This window comes from Eretmochelys imbricata, chromosome 11 (assembly GCF_965152235.1).
Source record: "Eretmochelys imbricata isolate rEreImb1 chromosome 11, rEreImb1.hap1, whole genome shotgun sequence".
NCBI classification, from domain to species: Eukaryota; Metazoa; Chordata; order Testudines; family Cheloniidae; genus Eretmochelys; species Eretmochelys imbricata.
This window is the reverse complement of record NC_135582.1, coordinates 59,405,983-59,433,877: the sequence shown is the minus strand read 5'-3', so window position 1 is coordinate 59,433,877 and position 27,895 is coordinate 59,405,983. Positions and strand designations below refer to the sequence as shown.

Sequence of the window (27,895 nt, the reverse complement as noted above, 5' to 3'; positions counted from 1 at the left end):
AGGCGGGGCGTTCTCCTGGTTCGAACTTCTCCTGGGAGCGATTTCCGCACACAGTTTCTTGGGTGAGCCTGTCTACGAGGAGGTCGAAGTCAACAAAGGAAGCTGCCGCACCACAATCTGTGAACTCATACTCAGCCAAAATAGCAAATCCCTTTTGCCCTTCTATTCCCATTAGTATTGAATGAACAATTCGTAACATCTTTTACTGACCTGGTACTGCATTTATTGGGGGAATATTTTTATGGAAGCCTCTAAAACATTAACTATATGGATATATAATACTGTCTTCCTGCCAACACTCTTAAAAGTGGTTAATTTAATATACTACACGTGTCAAGTTGTCTGAAGCAGCTCACGAATGTGAGTACCAACCTCAGGGCAGACTGTTACAAACCAGGCACAAACGCCAAACTGGGTATGAGTTCTATACTTAGATTTCTCCAACCAAGAGAGAACTCTTCAAGCACTGTAGCAATCTATCCATGGAGCTACCAACAGTCTCCTTGGGTACTCCGGTCTATCTTGCCACCCAGGCAAAATTGTCTGTTGTGATGGTCCCTTACACCAAAGGTCATAACAATACTTAGGTTTCAGAGTGGCAGCTGTGTTCGTCGGTATCAGTAAAAAGAACGAGGAGTACTTGTGGCACCTTAGAGACTAACACATTTATGCCCAAATAAATGTGTTAGTCTCTAAGGTGCCACAAGTACTTCTCGTTCTTCTAACAATACTTAGGTTACTCCCAGTCCTAAAGGACCATAACTTACCCCAGGTCAGTTGTACTTCAGATCTCTCACCAAAGACAATGCTTGTAACCAGTCCTATAATAAACTATCTAAAGATTTATTAACTTAAAAAAGAAATGAGAGTTATTTACAAGGTTAAATAAGGTAAACACATACAAACACATGAGTTATAGACTTAGGTTTCAAAAAGTAATAGCTGCTGTAATATGCAAGCTCTCTCTTTAGGGCTAACCCCAGCTAAACAGCCAGGGATCCCTTGCTTTTGCTTAAAAGTCTTATTCTCTCCCTGAAGTCAAAGCAGCATAGGGATGACACATTCTTCTTGACAGGGATTTTTATTCCCTTCCCCAGAGTTCAAGCTGTGATGGGACCAGCGTAGGTGTGCATCCAATCTTCATGGGTGTGGGGGAAACAATCAACAAAGTTTTTTGTCCACTGATGTTCCACAATGGTTCGTCTGGTGTCTATTGGTCTTCTTCTGTTGGGCAGGTGATGACAACTCTTGTGGCAGTATTTCACACTTGGCAATGCTTCTCTCTTGACTGTGGGGGTTTCCAGTTTCATAGCAAGCACTTTTATAGTTACAATGTGAACACTTCGTATAACATGGGAGATTGATGCAGTGCAGCAACTCACAAGCATTTCATGAAGTCCAAACACATCTCTATAAATCTAATACCTATTTTAACAATTCTAACACACAGGTGAGCTAGACTGGTTTTGCAGCTATGCCTTTGTCCATGTTCAATGAGGCTTAGGGGCCTTGGAATAAGCTGGCACCTGGTGTGCCAACCTCACAACTGGCTTTAACATAACAGACGCAGTGCACTAGCTTTAAAGAGTTTTTTCAATCCCTTCCTAGCACAGATCTCTACCTCCAAGGCTATATGCATCCATCCAGCATCCTCTGCTGGTTATGGTCATTTTCTGCTGTGAGGAATTCTTAGGTACAGAAACAGTCAGTTGTTGGAACTCCTTGCTATCCATGCTTCACAAGAACAGGCATCGGGAGAGCTGGATTCCATTACCTTATTGTGGTTGGCATGAGCTTTGTTGATTTGCATTAATTTATTTTAGATTTATATGATGTCCCCTTCCATAAAGCTAAGGCCATACAAGTCTGCATCATTTCGGAGGTCGACCCCCCAGCCCATTCCTACCAAAAAACTCAAACCCCTCCTACCTATTTTAAGTGTTTTTGAAAGGTCCTGGATTGATAGTCCTGAGAACACAAGTCCTCATCATCCACAGAATAAAATCATCAAGAGGATGGCTCAGCCTCCATGTCAATTGAATTCTGGACTCCTCAGGCTTTATCAGTTCCTCTTCAAGACTGCAATGTCCAGTGTATCACCTTGCATTTAGTTTCCACTTGCACAGATGTACCAAGAGCAGAGAAAACAAAGGAGACAGCCTGGCAGAGAAACAGTTATTTTATTTGCTAACTGGACAACTCTTGGTTGTTCGTTTGTGCACACAGTTCTTTCTGGAGCAGGTTTTTTACCACCTGCAGCAATTTCAGGGGCATCTTCTTTTTCCAGGGTCCAGGCTACCTCCCCTCTCTTCCTCTGTGTATCCCACCAGTTTCACTACTAAATTCCTATTTTTTTTCCATATTGTTCTCTGTTGCCCAAAGTCCCCTGTAGTGATAATTGGGCCTACCTTAACTGTGAGCTCAACTATGAAAAGTGTAAAACGTCACAATAACCTGTAACAACAAATATTGATGGAAAAAGGTGCAAAAGCGAGACAAAAACCGAATTAGTCGAAACAAAAAGGATTATCATTGTTATTCAAGGACTGCGTTAAGTAAACAAAAACACTGGTAAACAAAAACATTGAGGAATTGGAAATCAATGAACTAAAATTAGTGTGCTAGGTCTAATTGGTGGACAAAATAATGAGAGGACAGGCTATTCCACCTATCACTCCCTTTTGGGTCCTTAAAGGGAGAAACCTGGGGAGAAATGTTGGTTATTGGCACGAGCTCTATTGACCTGCCTGGCAACTTTTCTGAACTTTGCTGCTCAGGTGGTTCAAGGGACCCTGGGATACCCACCCACACTGCACTGCTCACATCAGTGCAGCATGCTGCTACATGCACATAAGGGTTGTGCCATACTATGGTGTAAGCACAGCAGCGTGAACACACCCCACTGAAATAGCTGTATGGCTTTAAGTAAATCAGTGTCAATGATACTGGTGCAACATGCACGTGTAGACAAGCCCTAACTATGGGGGGAGACTGTGGCAGTAGCATAAATTGAAGTTACCAATCTACAGGCACAGTCCTGTGGAAACAAATCAAGATGGGAGGCAACCTAGGACCGTCTGCCCACTGTTAACCACCTTGGTACTTTAACTGGAAAATAACTGTGCAGAGCTCTCTCCAGAGAAAGGACACAGAGCAAGGAGGTGTTCCCTATCTATCGAGCACAAACATAGAGATGCAATCAGGCTCCCACAGAACTCTGCCCAGACCTCTTGAAACATCTTCCTGACGCCCAAACCACAGAGCTCTATACCTGTGATTAGTCCACGTCAGCACCAGTAAAACTTATATTATTTAACACAAATACTAATGGAAGCAATATTAACAGAACAGCACTTTCAGGTTGGATGCAACACACATATATACATTGCTCTTTTAAACCTTTCACATTCCTGAGTGCTCGACCATAGCCAGAATAGGAGGACTGGGTTGTTTGCCATACTATAGAGCAGTGGTTCTCAAACTGTGGGTTGGGACCCCAAAGTGGGTGGCAACCTTATTTTAATGGTGGTGCTAGGGCTGGCGTTAGACTTGTTGGGGCCTGGGGCTGAAGTCTAAGTCAGAGCCGCACTGCCCAGGACTGAAGCCAAAATCCAAGGGCTTCAGCCTTGGGCGGCAAGACTCAGGTTACAGCCCCCCTGCCCAAGGCTGAAGCCTTCAAGCTTTGGCTTCGCTCCCCCCCACCCCCCAGAGGCAGGGCTCAGGCTGGGGTCATGTAGTAATTTTTGTTGTCAGAAGGGGGTCATGATGCAATGAAGTTTGAGAAAACCTGCTATAGAGATTACAATTCACAGGCAGGCCCCAACAGCCTGCAAATGAAGATGCCACTGGCCAGGGTACCACCGGCTTACTGTTAAAAAGAGAGTGCCGTTATTTTGCCTCAGCAAATGAACCTGAGCTGCTCTCCAGTTAATGGAATTATGAGCTGAACTTGGAGTAGATAAGACATTTTGGGCCACATTCACAGTGGCCACTGAAGTGAGCAATGTTGGCCAGCTGTAGATAATGGGAGATCTTAGGCTGAGGTCTTCGTATTTGGCTAGCACAAATATTGCACTATATTGCAAACACAAAAGTGTACACAAAATAAACACTTATAACAAAATATGACATTGTGACAATACACTTGGCACAATGTTCCAATAAAAAGAAAACTACCAAGAGCTGTCACTTGGACAGAGCGTTTTAAGAAAATCTAGAGGCTTAGCCAAAGCAGACCACCACCTAGAAGACCATCTCACAAACTCGAAACTGGGCCAAAAAAGTTGTTCTAACTGGAGACAACCATCAGAAGTATCTCTGCTACAGGCATAAGAAAAAGAGAAAAAATTTGGTGGAATATATAACCTTTTAGAAATTATTTAAGTTTCTACCCTAGTAGTAGGCTTGTGTGCCCTACCACAATGCAGTCCAAGGGTTTAATATTATTGGACCTTCCTCTCTATTCTAGCATGAGTTGGAAATGTAGTGGCGGTAACATACTCAATTCTTCTGGCTAATTAAATGAAGCACTGAAAACAGAACCCCTCCATACCTGTTTGGCCAGAGGAATGGCTAGTAATGATTAAGGTGGCTAGGGAACTTACAGAGTCCCAGAGGGAAGGCTATTTTCCAGGAAACACAGGATCACCACCTACCAACAGAGCAGGTCCATCTCTGACTAGGAAATGTTTTTCTTTTGGTGTTTGTGATTAGTGTGAATGAGACTGTGCGGCCTCTCTCTCTATAATGAACTCATCAGCAGCACTGAAGAGTCAAGTAAAGCCTGGGTAAAGGTTTTGATAATCTCCCCCCAGAAACCATTTGGAAGGCAAGTCAGAAGTGCAAAGCAAGTGCCTGGTGGGGAAGAGTGTGGAAAGAGCTTTGAAGCTGGCTGTTTCCCTCTGCTCAGCTGTTTAGGGCGTAGAAACTAGTAAGGAAGGTGTGATGGAGCTGCTAAGGAAGCCTGAGGAGACAGAGTGCACCAGCTACCTAAATGGCTTCTGCATGGGTTATTTATTCTACAGTGCCACAGTGTACACAGAACTCCACAGATAGACAAAGTCTCTGCCTTGAAAGCAAATAAGGACCCAATCCTGTGAGGTGGAGAACCCCTTAAATTCCCTTTTACTTCAGAGGGACTAGTGGGGCGTCAGCACCTTACAGGACTGGGGTCTTGCTTATTCCTAAGTATCTTCTCTTTAAATTTTGTGGCCTGGGATCCAGGTCTACCTGTCTAGATATTTATATAGCTTTCTCCCCACCCCACCCCAAAGTATCTGAGCACCTCACAAATGTTAATTTATCCCCCCATACCAGCACAGGGTAGGGCAATTCTATTATCCCCCCATTTCACAGACAGAGAACGGAGGCACAGAGAGATTAAGTGACTTGCCCAGTGTCACACAGGAAGTCTGAGGCAAAACAAGGAATTGAACACAGGCATCTTAAAACCCAGCCCTAATCCTTCACTTCAACAGCTCACTTCTGGGTGAAGCGGGGAAGATTATTTTTCTTGGTAATAGTGTTTCGGATTGCAAAAACTATGCTGCTGAAAAATAAATGTTACCAGCTTTTATTAAAATAGCAGCATTTTACTATACATGCAGGAGATGATTTATCTGAGCATAAAGTTTGAAACAGCTAGCATTTCTGGAACCACAGATTCATATCCCAGCAGGGTCCAATTGACCTTACTTGTCTTTGAGGTAGATAAGATGAGTTTTATGCAGTTTATTGTATGGGAGCAGTCTCAGATTGAGACCCTAAAAAATACTGAGGCTTTGTCTGCTGTATGTACACGCTAAAAATCCCACTGCATGTTTTGTGGGACTAGGGAATTGCCCTGTTCTCCTTGGCCAAAATTTTCCCTCTCCCCAAAATCCATCTCACTGCTATACAAAGCTGGCTGCTGCCTTCTAAACCAGAGATGGCTGTATTTTGCCAATTAATTTCCATTTATGTTGCCATACACCCCGGTCACCACATGAGGACACTAACACCCCTGGAAAAGAAACAAGTAAAAAGACATCCAGGTAAGAGATGCACCACTGAAGATTTTACCATACACTGAATTTCACTTCTAATCTCACAGGACAATCCTGCAAGGTGGATTTTACAGACTCTAGTCTACTCACACTGGAACAGGGATATAGTCACTCTGACCCCAAAGACAGGAGTTTTGTTCCAGCCCAGCTCTCACCCATTTCTCATATACTCACATTTGTGGTGGTCTTTATAAATAATGGAGAAATTAATCCCTATAGACTTTTGCGCTTAAAAACAAAGCTAACCAAAACCTGTTGTGTCCACAGCAGTGTTAGATGCCCTATCTGACAGATAAATGATAATCAGCGGCTCTTTCATGTTGAACCATAGCCCCCACCCCACCCTCTGATATGGCAGTGAGAAAGCTGGTTTCCTACAGGAGGCAATAATGCAGATTTTGTGCTGCTGGAACAATTTGATTTTGGACAATGAATGCTAAACCAACCACATACCAAATTAACATCCAGTTTTAAGGCAACAGCATGCACTCTGGGATTAATAAATGCTTTACATGAGGAATCTAGTGGCTCCACAGAGTGTAAATCATTTAAATTTGAGAGGGAATAGACCAATGTCCACTTGTCACTGTAGGATTAGCTCCCTAGACCACATTTGCTGGTGTCTTGTCCATTCTGATTTTGGAGACTGTTCCACATGATAAGAGATCTCACTGGCAGGATTCCAAATCATTAATGTACAGAGAAAAGAACCATGGTCTTAAAACAGATCATTAACACCCCTCTGGTTTAGCTATGGAAAGTCATCTGCACCTATTGTGTCCACAGTAACCCACGCAGCACCTATTTCACCTGCAGAAACCCAGAAGTGCTTGCAAAAGTCTGTATTTATTCAGATTGCCAGCAAACCCCACCACCACCAGTCATTTCCGCAAACACAGACATTGTGACCAGTTGGCCCACTGGTTGTACCTATCGCACTCTCCTTTGGCTCCACGTATTAGCGATTTCAGGAAGACCTCATCCTGAATGGTAATCGTTTACCATCCACCTGATTTAATAAGAAGAGCGCTGGCTTATCCAATGCAAGATGGGATCGTAAATGAACAGAAAAAAAACCCTATTGCTACTGTGATGGGGGTGGACTTCTAGGCACTGGGAATATCAGTTTCTTCCTCAAGGTGTAGGCTGGCTGGGGCATCTGTTTCTTTCTTCCCAAGTTGTCTGCACGTTTGCTCACATCTTCATTGACTTCAGTAAGAATTGACAAGATGTCTTCACCTCTACAGCCAGAGAAACAAAACAGTATCTCTGATTAACCAGAGTGCTATAGTTAACCCTGATTCACAGAAACAATGCCAGTAGAACATATTGGCAACACTGCACTCTTAACGTGCAATAGTATTCCACAAACACACTAAACACTTTTCTGAATTCAGTATGAGGCTTCAAGACTACGGAGGCCACATTCCTACTCCCACTGAAATCAACAGTAACTCTCTCATTGACCTCAATGGTAGTAGAATGGTCTCCCATGTACCTAACACAAAGAATCACACACAAACAATACTGGTGTGACAGAATGAACTGCCACATGGGGAGAGAAAAAAAGAAAAACTTCACAAGCAAATGACGCCCATTAATCAGTCCTCTCAGTGGCTGCTGGCAGCGTGAGGGTCTGGACTGTATAAACCAGACCCAGTTCATTCCAGAGAGAAGAAGGAGAGACAACACCCACAGCAACAGGAGGCAGTGGGAATGCTAAGCAGGAAAACAGCTCCAGAAAGGGGCAGAAGAATCACCTTGGGAAAATGGCACATGTGTCACTGTATAGAATACAGGAGACACTTTATGATATTATGGATACTAATATTGTAAAATTGCAATGAGTCATGCCAGGTATGCCGTGTAAGGTATCTGTGAAAATGTTATAATTTGCCAAGTATGATAATCTTGCTTATATGTTTGCATCACGTTTGTATTATGAGTTATAGGTATGTAGGGTATATCTGTATTTCAAACTTGTGTTGTGCATCTGAGTGACCCCCCAGACAGAACAGCATAGCCTGCTTGATGGCCCATCAAAGGACATCGGCTGTACAAAGGGACTACACCTGATGAGTCAGCAAGCCATGTAGTGGCCTGCCTATGGACAAAGCACTCTAAGACTTTTCCATGTGCTGTGAAGCTTGTGTTTGGGATACAGGAAGTAAAAGCCTCATGGCAAAAGAATATAAAAGGCAACTGCATCATCTCCATTTTGTCTTCATTCATGCTTCTTACCACTGGAGTAACTTTTCTAGAAATGAAGCTCGGGACTCCACCCCTGCACTGAGACTACCCCCCACACTCAAACCCCCACCCCAACAAACCTTATCCTACCCGGATCTGGACTACCCTGACTAGTTCCCCATACCCAGATTCCCACCAAGCCAGCACCCGGACCTGCATCTCACCAAGCTAGCACCTGAACCCCTCCTGCTGAGCACTCTACACCCAGACCCCCGCGCTGGGCCCCAACCACCTTCACCTGGACTCCCCTGCAGAGTACCATTGTGTCTGCACCCCTATTCATCCAGATCCACCCCACACCAAAACCCACCATCAAGCCACCCACACCCAGATTGCCCCACACAGAACCTTATCACACCACACCTGGATCTCCCCACACTAAGCCTCTCCACACTTGGATCTTACTGGGCTGATCCTGCCTGCCTACAGCTAGTGTGCTTGGCATGGAGGGGCAAGGCCCTAGGATGTTTCTGGGGCAGGCCTGGTCCTTGTGCTGTGTCAGGGTTGGGTGCAGTTTTACCACCAAGTCCATATCCTGGGTAGGGGACGAGAGGCCCGCAGGGTGATCTCTCACTTCTGTGCAGTCAGTTGCCTGTGCTCCCCACTGCCATGCTGGAGCCTCCACATTTATTTATTGACAAATAAAATTTGCAAAATTTTAAAATATTGTGTGCACAATTTTTTGGCATAATTTTAAATTTTTGGCACAGAATTCCCTCAGGAGTAATAATAAATCTTTAGTTTTAGACACTAAAGGATTGGCTGGCAGTGTGGTATTTCGGGTAAGAGCCAAATTCCTATTGACCTGGTAATGTGGCTAACCCTTTGGGGTCAGAAGAACATTTTGTATACATGAACAAAGTTTTAAAATAACTTCTCACTGTACTGGACCTATGTGCTGATTGGGAGCCTGGAAACTGGAATGCAATAAAGGGGGCGCTGTGATTTCTTTTTCAGCTTCTTGATAACCAGCGTGGAGGATCAGAAGCAGAGTTTGTGACTGGTTGGTGAGTTTAACTTCAGTGTTACCCACCAGTCTTGGGAGTATCTCCTTTTACTTTTGCAGCCTGCCCTGACCTTGGCTTTTCCAGCCCTAAGTACACTGGGTCACAGTACCGATTTGTGGGAGAATTGGGTACAGGCTGGGACCTACCTCCCTAGAAAATTCTGGATGTGCCTGAGAAGTAAGAGTTATAGAGAATTGGGACTAAAGATTTTGGGTGTAAATGATGATAAACTACTAATACACCCTTTTTGCACGTATTCCTACATTCTCTCTGACATTGTCTCTTGAATGTGCGTAAAATTGGGACCAAGAGACTCTCTGATGCCATAGTTTATCCATGGTACATTTTCGCTCTTCTCTTCCTTAATACAGTCATGAAATAACAAAAGAAAAGTAATGACCTGAATCTGCATTCTTGGGCCAGATTCATCCCTTGTAACTCCATCCAAGTCAGTGAGGTTACACAAGGGATTAAATTTGCCGCCACGCCGTCGCCCCCAGCCCCGGTGCTTGCCACTCTCTACAGCAGGCAAACCTAATCAGAGTTCCTCATGGCTGGACTCGTGCATATCATGCACCTTACTACAACAAAGGCTCAAACTGAACACCACGCAGCAGCAAAGAAACACGTACAGTAAGACTGTAGCATTTTCCATAATTCTACCATAGCATCTAGAAGACACTGTGTAGGTATCTAACAGATGGGACAAAGCCCAAACCCATTCAAAAAGAGAACCTGGACCTGAAGCAGCCTTAGTTTTCAGTTTGGTTTGGTAAAACTAAAACCCAGCCTCCTCAGACCATCCCTAACGCCATGGTGCTGCAAACATTTATGTAAGTTTACAGGGACAAGCTAAACACATTACCAGTTTTAAACTGATATGTGTCCACGTAGGAGTTTGTACAAATTAAAAAAATCTAGTGCAAGTTTGTGGGTGGGCAAGTCCTTAGACTTAGGCTTGCCTTTGGTGAGCAAAGATTCAGCAGTCACTCCCATTTCTTCACCCACTGGGGTATAGGGGCTTGTTACATGGCAAGTTACTGCACAGGAAGCCAGGGTCAAAAACAGCAGCACACCATCTTGCCATGCAGTAAAGTCCCATGTGGACACTGCTACAGCACAGTAAAATCCTGGAATAGTGCTTGGCATATTACACTTTCAAGCAGTAGTACACCAATCCGCACTCCAGGACTTTCACTGCAGTGTAGCAGTGTCTACATGGGATGTTACTGCACAGCAAGCTGGCCTGCTGTAGATTCTCCCCACCACCCCCGGCATGCCACACAATAACCTACTATGTATACAGCCCTATGTTATCAGTAAATTCTCACTCTCAATCTACACAGAAGTATTACCTTGGTACCAAGAGCTGTAACTTATTGCAGAGGGCTTGAATGTACCAAGTACCATGGTGTATGTGGCGGAAAGATGCATAGCCACCCACTGTGGCCATGCCAAGGAGGAAATCAGCTTCTTCTGGAATGCTTTCGAAAGGGGAGACTAGTTGCTGTACAGGAAGCAAGTCAGGATTCTGTGCATCTGATTCAATGTAGACAGCCTGTTGTATCTCTTTGCCTTGACATGCCTGGATAAAAAAGAGTTTGGGTTTTTCAGCCAGCTGTAGGCATTGGCTGGCTGTGAAGTAGGACATGATCTTGCGGATTGGTACTTCTCGTTCATCTGTCCCATAGACCAATCCTGACTCTCCGTGAGATAGAATACAGCATACAAAGCAGTCCCTGTCTCTGTGATCTTTCGACTGCCATTCCTGCATGAGATTTTCTATTTCTACTGATGTCTTATCAGCATAAGTCTTCACATCCAGACCAAGCCATGTAAACACTTGCGCCAGCATCTCTGTTATTTAAAAAAAAAAAGAAAAAAAAGAAAAGAAAAGCTGGGGAGGGTGGGAGGATAATATAATCATAATATAAAATCACTATGCAAGCTAAGCTGAAGAGTAACTGACTTCACACAAAGCAGCATCTGCAAACAAACAACCACACACACTAGAGTAGATCTGAGGACAAATGGAACCCAAACCCAGCACAATCATGAGGCTCAAACATGCCTGAGTTTTTCAGGCCAAAGTTTCATAAAGCAAAGCCTGAGACCTACAGGCACTTTTGTGCATGTACACGCAACCAGCACAAGTGGATGAGCAAAACTGGGATTCTTGGTAGACACTGGGGGCACTTGGCAGAATTTCAGATTGGGTTTGCTCCAAGTAGAACCCTGCTCATTCATACTAGAGAATAGAGACCCTGGAATACTACTGAATATGGTGATTTAGAAAGTAAGTGAACAAACAAAAAGTACAGTCCATCACAAAAAATATCTACATAACAAGAAGAGCTAAAGGCCCTGATTTTGATCTCACTTGCACTAGCATAGATCGGGCATAGATCAACTGAGGTCAAGGTGGCTAAACCACCCCAAGATTTGGATGTATAATCATACATGGTTTTTGGGGTAGGAACTGTCATTTTCTTTTTGTCTGTACAGCTTGTAACACAATGGGCCCCCAGCTAGGATGGCCTCTAAACACTATTGCAATATGCACATTCAGTAATATATCAATAGCACATAACTTTGCAACTGAAGAACTCTATATCTTGGGCTCAACTCAAAGAGATAAATCACAAATTGAAGGCATTTTTGATCTGTGAATTAGCTTAATTTACATTAAGCCCCTGAAAATAAGAGACAGAACTATTAATAGTTACATACAACAGATGTCACATTTAATACAATAATGGGTTCAGTGCTCTAAGAAAACTATCAAACATGTTTCTCTTATCATAGGTCTAGCTATAGTAAGTCTTGGAGAAGTTTTAATTTGGACACCCTTTTGGAATTACACAGACAGTTTGGTTGCACTGAAAAAGATGCCACTGCAAACTCACTCCTGTCTAGTAATCAATCATGTGTTTAGTTTCCCCCCCACACTCGTGATACAAGTGGCATTATTTGACTTGTATGAGTGTATACTGCTTATAACTATGTACTTAAAATATGAGCAAACAAAACCTATACAGACATTAGAAGTACAACCCATGAAGAGGCAGAGCAGAGTCTAAACCAGAAGTGACTTACCAGCATCTTTATCAGATCCTCTCCTCATCTGAAGAGTCCCAGTAAAGTTAAAATTATTAATAATGAGGCAATAGCCTCTGTGTGGCCCATCCATTTTATAGGTCATCAGCTTCTGTTGACAGGAAGCAGAAAGAAGCTCACAGCTTTTATGAAGGAATTTTATTTTTAAGAAGACAATCTATTGCCTTTAGATTCAAGAGTGCAATCCACCTGTGAGGTTACTATTTCTGTATCCCCCTGGGATTTTCAATCCCCTGTACTGCCTAGAGTTTTTGAGATGCCCCTTTTGCTGTACCCTCCCCCCAGAAGAAATATATTGTCTTCTGTGATATGTGCATATATTTCCATTTGGCATTAACGGGAGGTACATAACATTAGCGGAACAAAAGAAAGACGAAACTCCTTTATCATATAACTGCTCTAAAAATGAACCATCCAGTGCTGTTAAGCTTTGTTTAAAAGCCACAGACTTCTGTTAAGTGAAACTTCTTTATTTTACAGCTTATATAATAGAGAGGAATGATAAAAGGTAAGATTACCAAGCAAAATTTAGAAGTGGTATTATTGTACCATCTACAATAATTACTAGTCAGGCAAGGACTCAGCCTATAACAAAGTCAGACAAAGATTTTCAAAGTGAGCAGTGATTTTGGATGCTCTAATTTTTCAGGCTCCCAATTTGAGAAACCTTAAAGAGGCTGGTTATTTCAGGAAATGCTGAACACTCACTCTAACAACCTCTTCAAGGTGTATCAGGTTAGGCACTCAAAAGTTTGAAACAAACATCCAAAATCACTGGTTACTTTTGAAAATTTAGGCCTCAGGAGTGTCATCCTGTATGAGAAGACAGATGTGGAGCCCTAGGCAGACTTCGGTAACTTATTAGCACATTTGACTCTGAGGGGGAAAAGGTTAGCACTTGGGGCAGAGCTTAGCAACAGAATTCTACAGTTGGTAGGGAGTTGGGGATAACTGTCATGAGGGGACAGGAAGAGATTATTTCCACAGCTAGTAGGAGGACTGTCTTGGACCCTTGGCACTGTGAAGCCACAGACACATGGATCCCTAACTTTGTCTCTCAGGGTGAGGGGGGGTCAGAGGCAGTTTTTACTCTTGTGCTGGGAAAGAAAACTGACAGAACAGGGGCAAGCGAGGCCACAAGTGTGGCACATGCCTAGGGCTGGCCCTTAGTCTCCAATGTGACTATGGTAAAAACTGAAAAGTCATCTGGATTCCAAATATTGTCTCTTTAAATCTACAACTCATCCCCAATATTGATAAGAGCTACTAATTATCAGGGGAGTCTTCAAAAACGGCAGGCTTGACTCTACTCCCAGTTACATCAGTTTAACCCTACAGCCTTTATAATGGAGTGACTCCCAATTTAGTGGGAAGAGAATCAGGGTCAGCTCTTTGTGCTCCTTTGGTGCCAAACTGCACCATTTCTAGAGCAGTGCAGACATCAGCTGATGTTGCTGATGCACCAACATGAATATTTTGGTAAAAGAAATTCTAGGAACTGAAGTGGTTAAATAAAAACAGCAGGATTCATTTTCCCACCAAAACTTCATTCACATCATAGAGAAGAAGACAAGAGGGGGAATTCCATGCTTGCCCAATGGTACAAGGAGAGAAAGAAACTATATCAGGGTTCTAAAAAGGTATTAAGAACAGTGGAAAACTTAGCACTGTCCTTTTAAGCTGAGCAAATCCTCCAAGTTATTGATTAGAGTCAGGAAAGTATTTAGGCGATTGCCTCAAACCTCCGTTTTGCTTTCTGGGTTGCTGATCCTTGCAGGTTGTTCCTGGCTTAGTTCAGAGATGCCTTGAATAACATTTACTGCTTTGTCATCTAGAAAAAAATTATACAAACGTTTAGGGGGTTAAATCTACTCTCTGTAGATGCACCAAACCTGAATTCTACTAAAATGCAGCAGTTTTCATGATTATTAAAGTGCTATTACACTAAAAGAAAAATGTAGTAAAAATTCCATTGTCTTATTCAGCAGTTCTCCTCCTGTTTGTTCCAGGTCATATCTACTCACACACTTCAGTGACACAAATAAAATTTTACTCCTATTAGTATTGCAGAATCAACAAGCTCTGGAAGAGTGAGGATGATGGATTCTGCCTCATGGATCTTCAAGAGAATTTTCCACTAGATTGGGGGTCAACTGTGTTCTAAGTGAGTCCCCAAAGGTGGCTGAAGTTGTGGTGTAGGCATGCCCTTAAATCCAATTACAGAATCTTTTTAGGGAATGATGCGGAAGTAGGGAAGAGCCAGTTTGACTCATTTCCAGGTTGCATTCAGGGATCTGGCAGTTAGAGGGCAAAAACCTGATTTTTTGTTTTTAAACTTAACAGCAATTTGACCTTCAGTCATTGAGGCAAATATGAAATCTCATGGTGCCATTTGTGCTGATTAGAACAATCAGAATTACATTTATTTGGGCAAGAAATATTCCCCCCTGCCTTGCCTTCTTTAGAGCTCTCATTTCCCACTGTACACCTACTAAGGGAATCCTGTAGCTCAGATTGAGTCTAATTAAGCAATAAATATACCATTTATTTAAAATCATGTGAAAGGAAGCAATCTTACAGACCCCAGTCCTCGACTCCCTGTTGATTAATGATCTTGATTTACTGTAATTTCTCCAACATGCTACTGTCCTAGGGAAATGCAAATAGCACAGGCACATGCAGTTGCCAAACTGCTGGGGCTGGCAGCATGGTGTTTGGTTTTTTTTGGTGATATGCAGAAGACTGAAGGGTTGAGAAAGGGAGGATTCTTCCTGGGGAGAAGAGGGGAGAGCCTGTATGTGTGGCAGGGAGGGGAGAAGGAGTGGGATTGAAGAGACTGGTGATCTGCCTACACATAAGCTATTCTCTCATTTCCTCTAAGAGTGCCTGACTGTCTGGTGCTGCACTCTCAATGATCTTAGAAAGGGAAAGCTGCAAAATAAGCCCTCTCCTTGTTACTCCTCCAACTGGCCTGTCTCTCCAAGCAAGGGCAATAGACCATAGTACTACTCAAGTGACATTCCAGGAACTCTCCAAATCTGTTTGAACCTGCTCCGAAAATTCATACTCTCTTTACTTTTAGGCAGCCAGCAATAAGAGCTACTTAAAATAAAAACACAGAAAAACTTATTAAGACATACCTTGTCTGGCAGCTATGAAATACACACTCCCAGCATGTTCCCGCAGGCTCCCAGAGTCTATAAAAGCAAGAAAGACAGAAATAAAATTGTCTCATGAGCCCATTAAAATAACAATTTGACTTAATCAGTAGTTACACTAACAGTAACAGAGTCCTATCGCCTTAACTCATAGTATTTGTGTACAATTAAGGGGGCAGAGACAGCTTTTTGCCTCTAGTCAGACCTTCTTTAAATTTTCTGGAAAGCATGTTAGCTATTTCCCTGTCACAAGTGACAATCCACAGCAGTGGGATTTGCTGATTACCTGTGGCTGTTCTCTAAATGTGAGCAGCCAATCCCCAAAACCAGCTTGTGCCAACAGGAAAAGAAAAAGCCAACCTAAAGCAAATCAGTCACACTATTTTAAAACTACTGTTGTAAATGGAGACTTCAAAATTTTCTAAAATAAACTAAAATCAGTTAGAAACGTATAAAACTAGAAATATAGACATTAAAAATAAAAACACTTCCCAGAAAGACTTACCATAAATATTAGAATCCAGAGATTTGATAGGGGTCTCCTATATGAAGGAGGAAGAGGGGAATACCTGCATTAAAATCAATGTAATAAAATCAATAAAATAGATTTTAATAGTGATTTTAGCAGAAAAAAAGACTTGATAAGTGTCAGTGCCACATGGCATTTTGGAAAGAGATAGCAGACAGAGGCAAGACAGAGTCCCCAAGGGCAGCAACATGTTTAGCAGTTGAGTGGCAAGGGCCAGACATTTCAGAGCTGCAGCAAGCCCATCAGAGGTGAGCATCTAGAAGAGAGTGCTGCCCGCAGAGGGGGTTTTATTTTCTGGGAAGCTCCACGCGAAAAGCATATATGGTGTCCTTAAATGACACTACACTTCCATTGACCTTATGAGTGGACCTTGCAGCACATGCAATCACATAGGGTACACTGAAGTCAATGGGAAAACTTATTGATGTCAGTGGTGCCAACAGTTTACTCAGGATAAAAATTCCCTATAGTTCAGGAACATGGGAATTACCATATCAGAGCAAAACAATAGTCTGTGTAGTCTGGTATCCTCTCTTCAACCACGGGACAATAATAGATGCTTCAGAGGAGGAAGGCTTCCAGTCCCACGATGCACCTAATTGTACACTATGTATGTCTCTAGCAATGGGGAGACATTTCTTCCTGCCTCAGCTGATGAGCAGTCTATGCCCTGGATAAGAATTGAGAACCCTTGCAATTGTATCCTAGCACATACCATTCTCACTTGTATAAATGTCAAACGCTTTTGAATCTTAGTAAGCTATTTGCTTCAATAACATGCTGTAGCAAGTTCCTCAGGTTTATTCTACAGTGTATACATTTTTTTTAGCATTTTTAAATGTTACCTTTTTCATCTCCCTGAGATTGCCTTCACATTGTTATATTATGAAAGAGGGAAACAGGAACATAAAATGGCCTCATGCAAACTATGCTTTAAAAACAAATGATTGTGCTAGTTTTTCTATTGTGAAAGATGCCAGACTGAAAGCCATGGAGATTGAAGCCCTCTATTTATATATAAACCAGGTACATCACTAATAGCAGCAACACAAACTTCCCTGATTGCCCAATGTACCTCAGCTCTTGCCTAGAGGGAGCATGCTTCTGTGAGGATAATTAAGTCTCCATAACCGCTTAGTCTTTGACCTCATTCCCAATCCCCTGAGCTATCCAGTTCTTCTTTCTTTAAAGACATCTCTTTTGACACTTCTCCCTTCCTAACACTAAATATATTCAAGAGGAATAAGGCATACATGGCTTTTAGGATGCTCTGACCCTAATTATTAAGGCTAAGATTTTGTCACGGTAATTTTTAGTAAAAGTCACAGACAGGTCAAGAGCAATAAAAAAAAATTTACAGAGCCTGTGACCTGTCCGTGACTTTACTAAAAATAACCGGGGTCAGGGCTAAGTAGCGGGGGAGGAATGGAGTCTGGAGGGGTGGGACCAACAGGCTGAGCCCCCAGCCTCCAGCGGCCACAGGGGAGGGCACAGCCACAGGGACACCCATCCCCCGCTCCAGAGCTGCAGCCCCCACCAAGCTCTGGACGCATCCCTGGGAAGCCATAGGGGGACACACGCCCCTCCATTGCAGCAGCCGGGCAGGGGCACATGGTCCCAGCTGCAGCCACAGGGCTGGGGCACACAACTCCAGCTGCAGCATGGTCCCCACTGCAGCCCTTGGCAAAAACCATGGGGCTGAGACACAGGGGGGGGGGGAGAAGGTGTGCAGCCACCGGGGGTGGCATGCAGTCTCCATTCCAGAGCTGGCAGCAGTTCTGGGACAGGGGTACACAGACACGGCCACAGCCCCAGCCCCTGCCAAGCCCCTGCTGGGAGGAGGAGCATGGCTCTGGGACGCCGCGAGGGAGGCGCATGGCCCCCGACGCAGCCCCTGGCGGATGCCACGGGGCTGGAATGAAGTGGGGGGGTGCAGCCACGGGGAGCACACAGCTCCCACTCTGGAGCTGGCCGCAGCTCCTGGACAGGGGCTCACAGCCCAGCTGCAGCACCCTCCCCCCTGCAGGGTGCTGGTTCCAGCTATCCAGCCCTAGTTGCAGGGCAGGGACGCAAAGTCCCGCCTCCAGTCTTGGCTTCAGGTGCTGACAGCTGAAGCAGAAGAATTCACAGAAGTCCGTGACTTCCATGACCTCTGTGACTAAATTGTAGCCTTACTAATTATTTGATGTCCTTGGTAACCATATTTATAGCAGACTCTGCTTCCTTTCCCAGATCAGAAGGCATGATTTAGCTAGACTTCAGTCAACGACAATACAGAAGCAAGAGTGAAGAAAATAGGCTCACTGCAGCATACCTGTGAGGAAGTCAATAGCCTGACATCACCTCCAGAATGACACAGTCCTTCAGGGATGTGATGGGGAAGTGATGCAGCTTCTTTGACTGGCAGACTGCTTTCCTGCTGAGCTAGAGAAACTAACAGGAGAGGCATAATAAACAACTTTGTGAAAACAAGAGAAACAGCTAAGCACAAACTAATCTCCTTAATAAAGGAAATGTGGAGAGGCATCTAGCAAGAGATGTTTAAAACATAAATGTACAGAAATTCCATCAAAGGGATAAGAAGCCTGTAAGATGAAGTCAGTGGGGGAACATAACTGTCCAGCTTCTCCCAGAACTGGTTCTGGATAACTGTCTAAATGAAACATTGTGCCCTTTCAGCATGCAAATGTCTATCCTACAGATCCTAAATGAAATAAGCTTAATAATTATGGCGCAGACTCTACTGGAGAGGGAACCACACATTTTACAACATACATGCATATGCACACGCTCATTTAGCCTGCCACCTATCAACAAATCCCTCCCTCTTGTGCAGGTCAATATACAGCACTTCTAGAGTGCTGTTCATCCACACACAATAAGGCTCTATCCAAAGGAGGGTCAGTCTTGTTGCCTCCATTTCACAGCTGTGAAAACTGAGGCACAGAGAGGTCAAGTAACTTTCTCACAGTCCTACAGCAGGGTCAGTAGCAGAGTCAGAGACAGAATAAAGGTTTCCAGTCTCCCAGTCTCATGCCCCATCCACTGGACCGCTTTGTCTGGCCACAGCCATTTTGGAGCTACTACGTATATTCTTACAGTACTGCTGCTAGCAGGTAGCAAAAACTAAAGGCAGCAAAGCAGAGCTCATATGCAAAGACCACAAGTGCCCCACTTTTAGTCTCAGGTGTAGCAATACATGTGGAGGACACACACAGCATCTCCAGCTACCAGACACAGCAACTAGTTCAATCTGTTCTAGTAAACCTGCTGGCACACACAGCAGCCCATTCAGAATTACTCACCTCTTTCCATTTTGTATTTGTTTACTGTTTTCAGGAGATCAGGTGAAATTTCCATACAGATTTTCTCCAGTATTTGCAAGTTGTTTTCTGCTAAATAGTCTTGTTTTTCCAGAAAGTTCAGCAGCTCTAGACTGGACTGCAAGGAAAGAGAGAGTCAAGTACACTTAACCGGCTCCTTAAATATTAATACGATCTACAAAAGCCTGCCCTGCCTTTAAAAAAAATAACAGACACTGATTCTCCTGGAGTACATACTGCTGAAATATAAAACACCTCACAATCCTTACACTTCCCACTTTATACTTATTCTTATCCGTTTTGCTTCTTACTACCAAGGAGATGCCTCCACAGTACATTTCACAAAGCTGGGGGGCAAATCATGTTGTAACATGGTAGCTCACTGACAGCTTCATAATCTGGTTTGATCCTGATTGTATGTATAGCCAATACCACGCTGTATAAGTGAACTACGTTATAGTCTGTATCACAATCAAGTAACTAGTTAATGTCATGTGTCTTGGTCCCATATACACAGACCAGAGCCAACTATGCTATAACATAGCTGGGGGGTTTAGCCTGGTATTGTATTTCCTAGTGACCTCTAGGATTTGAAAGGCCTCAGAATCCATCACACAGCAAATACAAGAGAGAGACAGTGCAGCATAACAGTCCTTAGTGTAAATGAGAACCAGGCCCTACACTTCCTAGCCCCACTCAGCCACCACCTTCCCTCTGGTAGAAATATACCATTGCCCAAATATCTACTCCCCCAATCACATGCTGACACAATAAGCTGATGCCATATGCTGCCAAAACCCTCTCTCCACTCTCTCTCCTAGTCTCAGTAATAGAGCCTCTAGCATTCTTGGCCCTCTCCCCACATACCATATTTGTCAGCTTCTTTGGGAGCTGGTTCCTCAAGAGGAACATGGCTCTTCTTAAATCCTCACTGGTGATGTCCTCTGACAGTTCATACAGCATCTGCCTATGTGACATAAATCCGGTTAGGTGAACTAAATACCATTGTATACATACTGTAAATTCTACATTGGCACCCCATAGCCCCCCCAAAGCAACACTCAGATAACAGTAACGTGCCCACTATTGGAAGCTCTGCTATGCTCCTCCAATGCTGCCACCTGCTTCACCTGTAGCACACCTGGTGATCTCCACTTAGCCTGCTCAGCAAAGGTCAACATGCAGCAGGCAGACTGCAGGCAATGCTGGAGAGCTAGAGCTGGCGTAGTAGAGCATGAAGAGCATGATCAGCAGCCAAGCGTTATGGTCAGGAACTTACCAGTGGCATAAGCAAATTAATATGGAAGAGCTGAGGGAATTTAGGTTGTCGTAGGAGGAAGAGGTTATAAAAAATCCCAATCCAACCCAATTTACAGAGAGAGAGGGACAGAGCAAAGGAGGAAGAGCCAAAGAGATAGTAGTGGAAACCTATGAGACAGGAATGACAGTCTATGGCACACTGTGTCACTCCTCTCCTCTGGCACAACATAAGGACAGAAGAGGACCCAGGCCTTTCTAATGCGTTGTTGGCCCAAGAATGCTCTGAGCTTTGCAGCCTCACCCCAAGAAAAAATATTAAAAGTCACTGATTAGTCTAAGCATCTGCATACTGTAAAACCTAATCACCAAACTTCACTTCATAACTTTCAAATATCACACAGCAAGTAACAGATCAACATTCTTTCAAGGCAGAAAATGTCTGGAGACACCCAGTTCCCAGAAAGCTCACCTGTACCGAGATACCTTCCCTTTCCAGGGTAGATTTTCTTGCACTGTCTCCTTAGTGTAGCCAAGTTTATGGAGCAGGAAGTGACACCTAATCCTGTACAAAAGCTCAGCTACTATGAAAGTATCTTCCTTATTCAGGAAATCCTTAGCCATGAGGAGCTGGAAGATGTCCTGAGCTGATTCTACAGCTTCCAGCTTTTTGAAGGACAGCAAGTCACTACAGAGAAATTTCAGGGCCTCCACTTCTTCAGTTCCCAGGTTTTCATCAATGACTAGAAGCTGCTGGTGAAACTTTATGCTCATGTCATCACCCATGCTGGAGGCTCTTTAGGAGATACACTTCACAACCTGAGAATGGAAAGGCAAAGAAGAGTCCAATGTAATGAATCAAATGGCACTAATGCTAGGGAAGAACTGAACTTTAGCTTCTAATAGGCACTAAGCAGCATCCTTGATACTCTGTGTCGGCCAGTTATTTCTTCCAAACCATCAGAAGCCAAATACTCAGTGGACGACTTAACTCCTTCCTGCATGCACCACACTGCAGCAGTGTGGCAAGATCTGCTCCTTCCTCTTCTTGTGATCAGGAGAGAGAAGAGTCCCCCGCTGATCACTCTCTCTCACTTCTGAAGTGTGGCTCCAGTGTCTTTATAGTGGGTGGGGGTAGAAAGAGAACAAGGTGCTGCTCTTGGTCCCTGCAGCTTGACTACATCTTGCCATGGCTGGGAGAGGACAAGAAAGTGAGACTTCCTCCTGCCCTTGAGTTTGCATCATGGGAGCTCTGCCACTACTTCCCATGACCAGGAGGAGGAGAAGATGCTCTTCCCCAAGGCTGGCACTAGGGTAGTGTGAGCAAGGGTGGGCACCAAACTGGGGTGCTGTGTGGCTTTGGGGGGGGGGGCCTCAGCCACTGCGGGTAAGGGGGACACTGAAAATGTTTTCTGCTCAGGTGCCAAAATGGCTGGTGCTCTCCTTGCCCTTAGGCTGAAACACACCAGCAGTGACATTATCACCTGGAAGCTCAAGTTCTCAGCACTATGGTAGCTGTAGAGTGCACATCCCCTACACCTTCACCACTCTGCAGCTAGTTTGCTGTTCTGTACCAAATGTGAAAGCAAAGAGTCTCCTTCCTACTCTCAAACTTCCCTTACGAAAAAGTCCTATAGAATTTAATAGGAGTGAAACTAACAGGGTTCTAGAGAAATTAATACAATTCTATTACATTTAATGGAGAATAATATGCTTTCTGCTTCACTGCCAGCTCCCTTTCCTGGACATGTTGGGGTTCCTCGGTGGACCACTCACTTTAATTTGGCAGCAGGTTGTCTTTAGGCCTTTCACCACAGTTCTCTTCATACAAAGACAAAAGGAAAAGTGGGAGATGATCAATGAACACTAAAAGCTTGGGAGGCAGTCAGCAGGTAAAGGGGTGAGTGCATGTTTCGGGGAGAAATCAGTAGGGCATTGCTGTGTGTGTATGTGGGTGGGAAATATAATTCATGAGTCCTGGGCCATCTCTCCTCTAACCACTAAACAACGCTTCCCAGAGCCAGGAATAGAAACAAAGAGTTCAGACTACCCGCTTCCTCCCACCTCTACCTACATACTCGTACCAAAATTTTGCTTACATCCTTTTCCTCTTCATACAGACTAACTCCCTCAATCTTCTGTCCCACATATTGCAGCACCGTCTTCACTTATAAACAAGATGGCTGCGAGAAAGCATAGATCTAAGGCCTTTCTACACACAGAAGTTTACCTAACATCTTGTTTTTAACCAAGGACAGCAGGAGGGCCAGCACCGCAAGCATGATCCTATCAGAGACCCTAGGCACATACCCAGGGCAGCAAGCCCCTCCTGCCACTGGCACTGTCTGTTCTGGCTACATTACTATTTTTACTACACTAGCTAGATGAGAGCTAAAGCAGGTATATCTCCTCTAGCTGGGAATCACACCCCCAGCTCCAAGTGCAGACTTATCAGTTAAAAGGGGCAAATTTGTGCACAGACCAGCCCCCACTTCTCTACCAGTTAGTCAAATCCCAATAGAACCACATGATAAAAACTCAGTACAAATTCTCACTAGAACACACATGGCTGCTTTCCCAATTCCAAATCTTCACAGCTTGATGCCTGACACCATCAGTTACAGATCCCAGCCTCTCCTGTGTTTTGCAGCTTAGCTATTCTATCTCCCGCACCATTCCAGCCAGCGTTTTCACAGCTGGCACTGTTGCTGAATTGGGCTAAGCTAAAAACGAACAGTTGCTAAATATAAAACTTAAATTGGTACAAAAATATGATTAAAAATTTTAGATTAAACCATTTAAAAACTAAACATTAATGAAATTTTAAAAAATGTGTGTGTGTATTTTGTATCTCGGAGGGATTAAGGGGGCAAAAAGCGAGACACGTGTGGAGAGAAACCAGTCCGCCCAGAGCAGCTGGCGGACACTACAGAAAGACATAGGGAGAGGGGGTGGGAAGAAGGGATGGACAGCCACTCTGTAAAATCAAAATACAACCAACAAAACCCTGCTTCCTAGTTTCACACCTCCACCTATCTTACCCTAAGAGGGATACACAAGTAAAGCTAAGACTCATGTACTATGTCCCCTCTTTCTGGAGGGGCAGGAGGGGTGATTCATAATCAGTCCTAAAAAGAAAAGGAGTACTTGTAGCACCTTAGAGACTAACAAATTTATTTGAGCATAAGCTTTCGTGAGCTACAACTCACTTTATCGGATCCATGTAGTGGAAAATACAGTGGGGAGATTTTATATACACAGAGAACATGAAACAATGGGTGTTACCATACACACTGTAACAAGAGTGCTCAGTTAAGGTGAGCTATTACCAGCAGGAGAGGGGAGGGAGGAAGAACCTTTTGTAGTGATAATCAAGGTGGGCCATTTCCAGCAGTTGACAAGAAAGTGTGAGGAACCGGGGGGAGGGGATAAACATGGGGAAATAGTTTTACTTTGTGTAATGACATATCCACTCCCAGTCTTTATTCAAATTAATTCCAATTCAGCAGTCTCTCACTGGAGTCTGTTTTTGAAGTTTTTTTGTTGAAGAATTGCCACTTTTAGGTCTGTAATCAAGTGACCAGAGAGATTGAAGTGTTCCCCGACTGGTTTTTGAATGTTATAATTCTTGACGTCTGATTTGTGTCCATTTATTCTTTTACGTAGAGACTGTCCAGTTTGGCCAATGTACATGGCAGAGGGGCATTGCTGGCACATGAGGGCATATATCACATTGGTAGATGTGCAGGTGAACGAGCCTCTGATAGTGCGGCTGATGTGATTAGGCCCTGTGATGGTGTCCCCTGAACAGATACGTGGACACAGTTGGCAACAGGCTTTGTTGCAAGGATAGATTCCTGGGTTAGCTCACCTTACCTGATCACTCTTGTTACAGTGTGTATGGTAACACCCATTGTTTCATGTTCTCTATGTGTATAAATCTCCCCACTGTATTTTCCACGGTATGCATCCGATGAAGTGAGCTGTAGCTCACGAAAGCTCATGCTCAAATAAAATTGCTAGTCTCTAAGGTGCCACAAGTCCTCCTTTTCTTTTTGCGGATACAGACTAACATGGCTGCTACTCTATAACCAGTCCTAGTAACACAATCACATGCCCACCCTCGAGAAAGCCTACTTTGCACCAACCACCACTCAGACACTCCTTCTACATTTCTAGATCAGGAAAACTATGGGAAGCAGGTGGTGCCACAGGGTCTGGGGGATGCTGGGGGACGGGGCAGGCGGTGGGGGCAGGGGGCTGGGTGTCTGTGGGGGGGTGGGGCAGGTGGGGAAGAGCTGGGGGGATGGGGGCTGAGTGTCTGGGGCAGGCTGGGGGGGGGGTGCCGCGGAACGGGGCCGGCGGGGAGGGTGGGGTCTGCGGCCGGCGGGGGGAGCTGGGGGAGGCCGGGAGGGGGGAACTGGGGGGGGATGCCGCGGGACGGGGCCGGCGGGGGGTTGGTATAAGCTGGAGGAGGGAAGTGGGGGCTTGCGGGAGGCAGGGCCCCCCCTGCTCACCACTCCACGGCGCGCATCCCCGTCAGGCCAGCGCCTCAGCGGCTTCCCTGAGGAAGGGCTGGGTTGGGCCGGGCGCGGGGAGAGGGAGGGGCGGCCGGGGCCTCACCCCCGCCCCCCACAGACACGGGACCAACCGGCACCTCCCCCGACAGCCGCGCCCACCCCATCCCCCGCCTGCTTCGGGCCAGCGTGCGCATGCGCGGGGGGAGCCCCACCCGGAGCAAGAGCGGGGCGGCCGCCCGCCCGCCCGGGCCTACAGCCTTTACCTCACCCTCACCCCCGGCTCGCTCGCTCCGCCTCCCGCGGGCAGGGAGAGAGGGGAACTCACAACCCTGGGTTTAGCAGGCCAATGCTGAAACCACTGAGCCATCCCTCCCCGCCTACCCAGGGGTTTTGCTGCGGTGGCTTTTGAGCTGCCTTGAAACAAAGTTCGGGGAAGATTACCCAGCGCGTCTGCACGAGGAGTGCGCCTGGCCGTGGCGCGATTGGTGAACACAGTAACACAAAATACGGTTGTCTCGTCTACACTGACAACGCCAACAACACTGGTTTTCAACTGGTCCCCACAGCATGGTGGATTTTCAGGAGTAGGCAGGACCCAGCGCTGTGCATCTGATCATGGGCTGGAAGAGGGAACTACAAATGGGACCTACTGCCTGTAACAGGCCAGACTATCCTTCCAGGGATTTTTTGCTCTTTCACACTTCTGGGGACTTGCTTCCATTTCCTTTACAACTTTCCTTTCTTACAAGTTCCCCAGCACCCAACTTTCAAAATAATTTCTTTGCGTTCAGAACATCCCTGTCCTGTTTGGCGAGACAACTGCTGTAAAATGCCATGTCATGGTGACCATCCCAGTTTCGCTTTTCCCTTTCCAAGACTGAGGGTGTTTGGGTGAGAGGAGGGGAGTGCTTAACCAGTCTGATCTACTTTCATGTAATGACTTGAAAAACCTTTTTCCCCCCATGACAAACCCTGTTACTAACAAAGTACATGTCAGCAGTAGCATTTTTTATAACAAAGCTGGCACAGAGTTAAAGAATCAAGAGGAAAGTCTGAGAAAGAAAAGAGACAAACATACCTTCAGCATTCCAGAGTCCACAGGAAGTTAATACGCTTGACCCAGATCTAAGCACAACAATGTCTCTACTGCAGAAAATTCTCAATATTGCCTGTTCACAACCTGCAGCAAGAAAACTGAAAAGACAAACTTTCACAGGAAGGGAGAGCATGCCCTGAAAAGCCTTGCCCTTCAGCAAGTTGGTACATATCAGCCCCTCCCCTTTTCTGATCCACCAAATACAGCAATACAAATGGCTACACCCACATCAGAATCAAAGGATATTAGCACATGTATCCATAAACAAAAAGAAAAACAGCCATCTATCAGACCGAGCTAATGTGAAACCTCAAAGTTAACTTGAACATCAGTTTTAAAAGAAAGTTACGAGTAATTTCTGATGCTATATCTGCTCTGAGCTCCCCTTCCAATGGTTTAACGATCACATTTTCCCTTTTCATTTTCACCCCGTTTTATTGGTGCATGAAAAACACATAAATTACAGGAGAAACTGAATAAGGCAGAGTATGCAGAGGAAATAGTGCCCCTGCCTATATATTAAGTGCTGCCAAATGCACAAAATGAACACAATGGAAAAAGAAACTTTTACTGACAGCCAATTTAAGATGTTATTTGTCACAATAGCTGGTTTAAAAAACTAATTCAGACAGAAGATCCTTTGAACCTGGCTGCAGAGCTAGGAATTGAAACTTGAATGCAGACTCCATGCACATGTTCCCCAATCTGAGGTTAGCATAGGGCCATTGTGCTGTAAACCAGTGAGTACTGTCCAACGTTTCCAACAGGGCTCCCTCAAAGCTTTCTGCTGTACTCAGCAATACCGGCAGGGATTTCCCTACACCTCGTACCCCAGATTTCCATACATCCCCCTGCCCCCAGTGATCAACTAGATACCCAGTGTTGCCAACTTAGTTGGTTACAAATTTGAATGGAAATTGAAACATTAATATACACTTCAAAACATATACAGTATATGATAAAATACTTGTACCTGAAAAAAACATAATAGGTTTGAAAAATATAAACAAAGACTAGCTTCCTCATACAGCTGTTGTTTTTTATGACAATGTTGGCCCATTCATTTCAGCAATGTTGGCCAACTTTATCATTTCAAATTATAATTTGTAAGCAAGGTCTGAATGAGCTCTCCCCTGACAGCTAGTGGGGATGGAGAGAAAAAGCTTCAGGGCCAGACTGTATTTACATGAACACACCTGCTCTGCCAAGGTATCCATCAGACAGAGCTATTTTGCCCAAGTGATCAATGAGCCCTGGCACCTCTAGGCTTGGCAGTTCATAGCCCCAGGACCTCTGGGCTTGCCACATCAGTGATGAATGTAAAACTTGCTTGAGTCCTGGCACTTCTTTCATTACAAATTAAACACAGGTCACCCTCAATTGAACTGCACTCACTAAACAGGGGGTTGGGATGCCAGATCCTAGTGGAGAGAGGGTGGGGATAGGTGTTTTGCTTGGTGGTGTGGACTCTGCCTAAAAGTCATAGGCACTATTTGATCTGCCCCCATCCTGTTTGAAGATAGAGTTGATTAGGCTCCATAGAGAGTCTTTTGTTTTTTTAAGTGTCCACTAGAGCTGAAATCACTGATAATCG

The 27,895-nt window shown here is 44.6% G+C and overlaps 1 protein-coding gene across 3 annotated transcripts; it reads right to left on the bottom strand.

Moving 5' to 3' along the window:
* Window positions 1–2,161: 2,161 nt before the first annotated feature.
* Window positions 2,162–26,491, bottom strand: CASP10 (caspase 10). 3 transcript variants are annotated; one of them, XM_077830463.1, is made up of 12 exons: window positions 26,284–26,481; window positions 22,379–22,506; window positions 21,158–21,504; window positions 20,296–20,395; window positions 19,411–19,546; window positions 18,420–18,538; window positions 16,082–16,118; window positions 15,559–15,615; window positions 14,161–14,249; window positions 12,398–12,509; window positions 10,657–11,158; window positions 2,162–7,285 (listed from the first exon to the last, which is right to left on the bottom strand). In XM_077830463.1, exons 3-12 carry the CDS (start codon window positions 21,469–21,471, stop codon window positions 7,129–7,131), a joined length of 1,623 nt encoding a protein of 540 aa, XP_077686589.1. In that variant the 5' UTR covers window positions 21,472–21,504; window positions 22,379–22,506; window positions 26,284–26,481; the 3' UTR covers window positions 2,162–7,128. The 3 variants fall into 3 exon arrangements, with proteins under 3 accessions (XP_077686589.1, XP_077686588.1, XP_077686590.1); XM_077830462.1 differs by lacking the exon at window positions 22,379–22,506 and having other exon boundaries at window positions 26,284–26,480; XM_077830464.1 differs by lacking the exons at window positions 2,162–7,285; window positions 10,657–11,158; window positions 22,379–22,506 and adding an exon at window positions 11,165–11,994 and having other exon boundaries at window positions 26,284–26,491.
* Window positions 26,492–27,895: the final 1,404 nt, after the last annotated feature.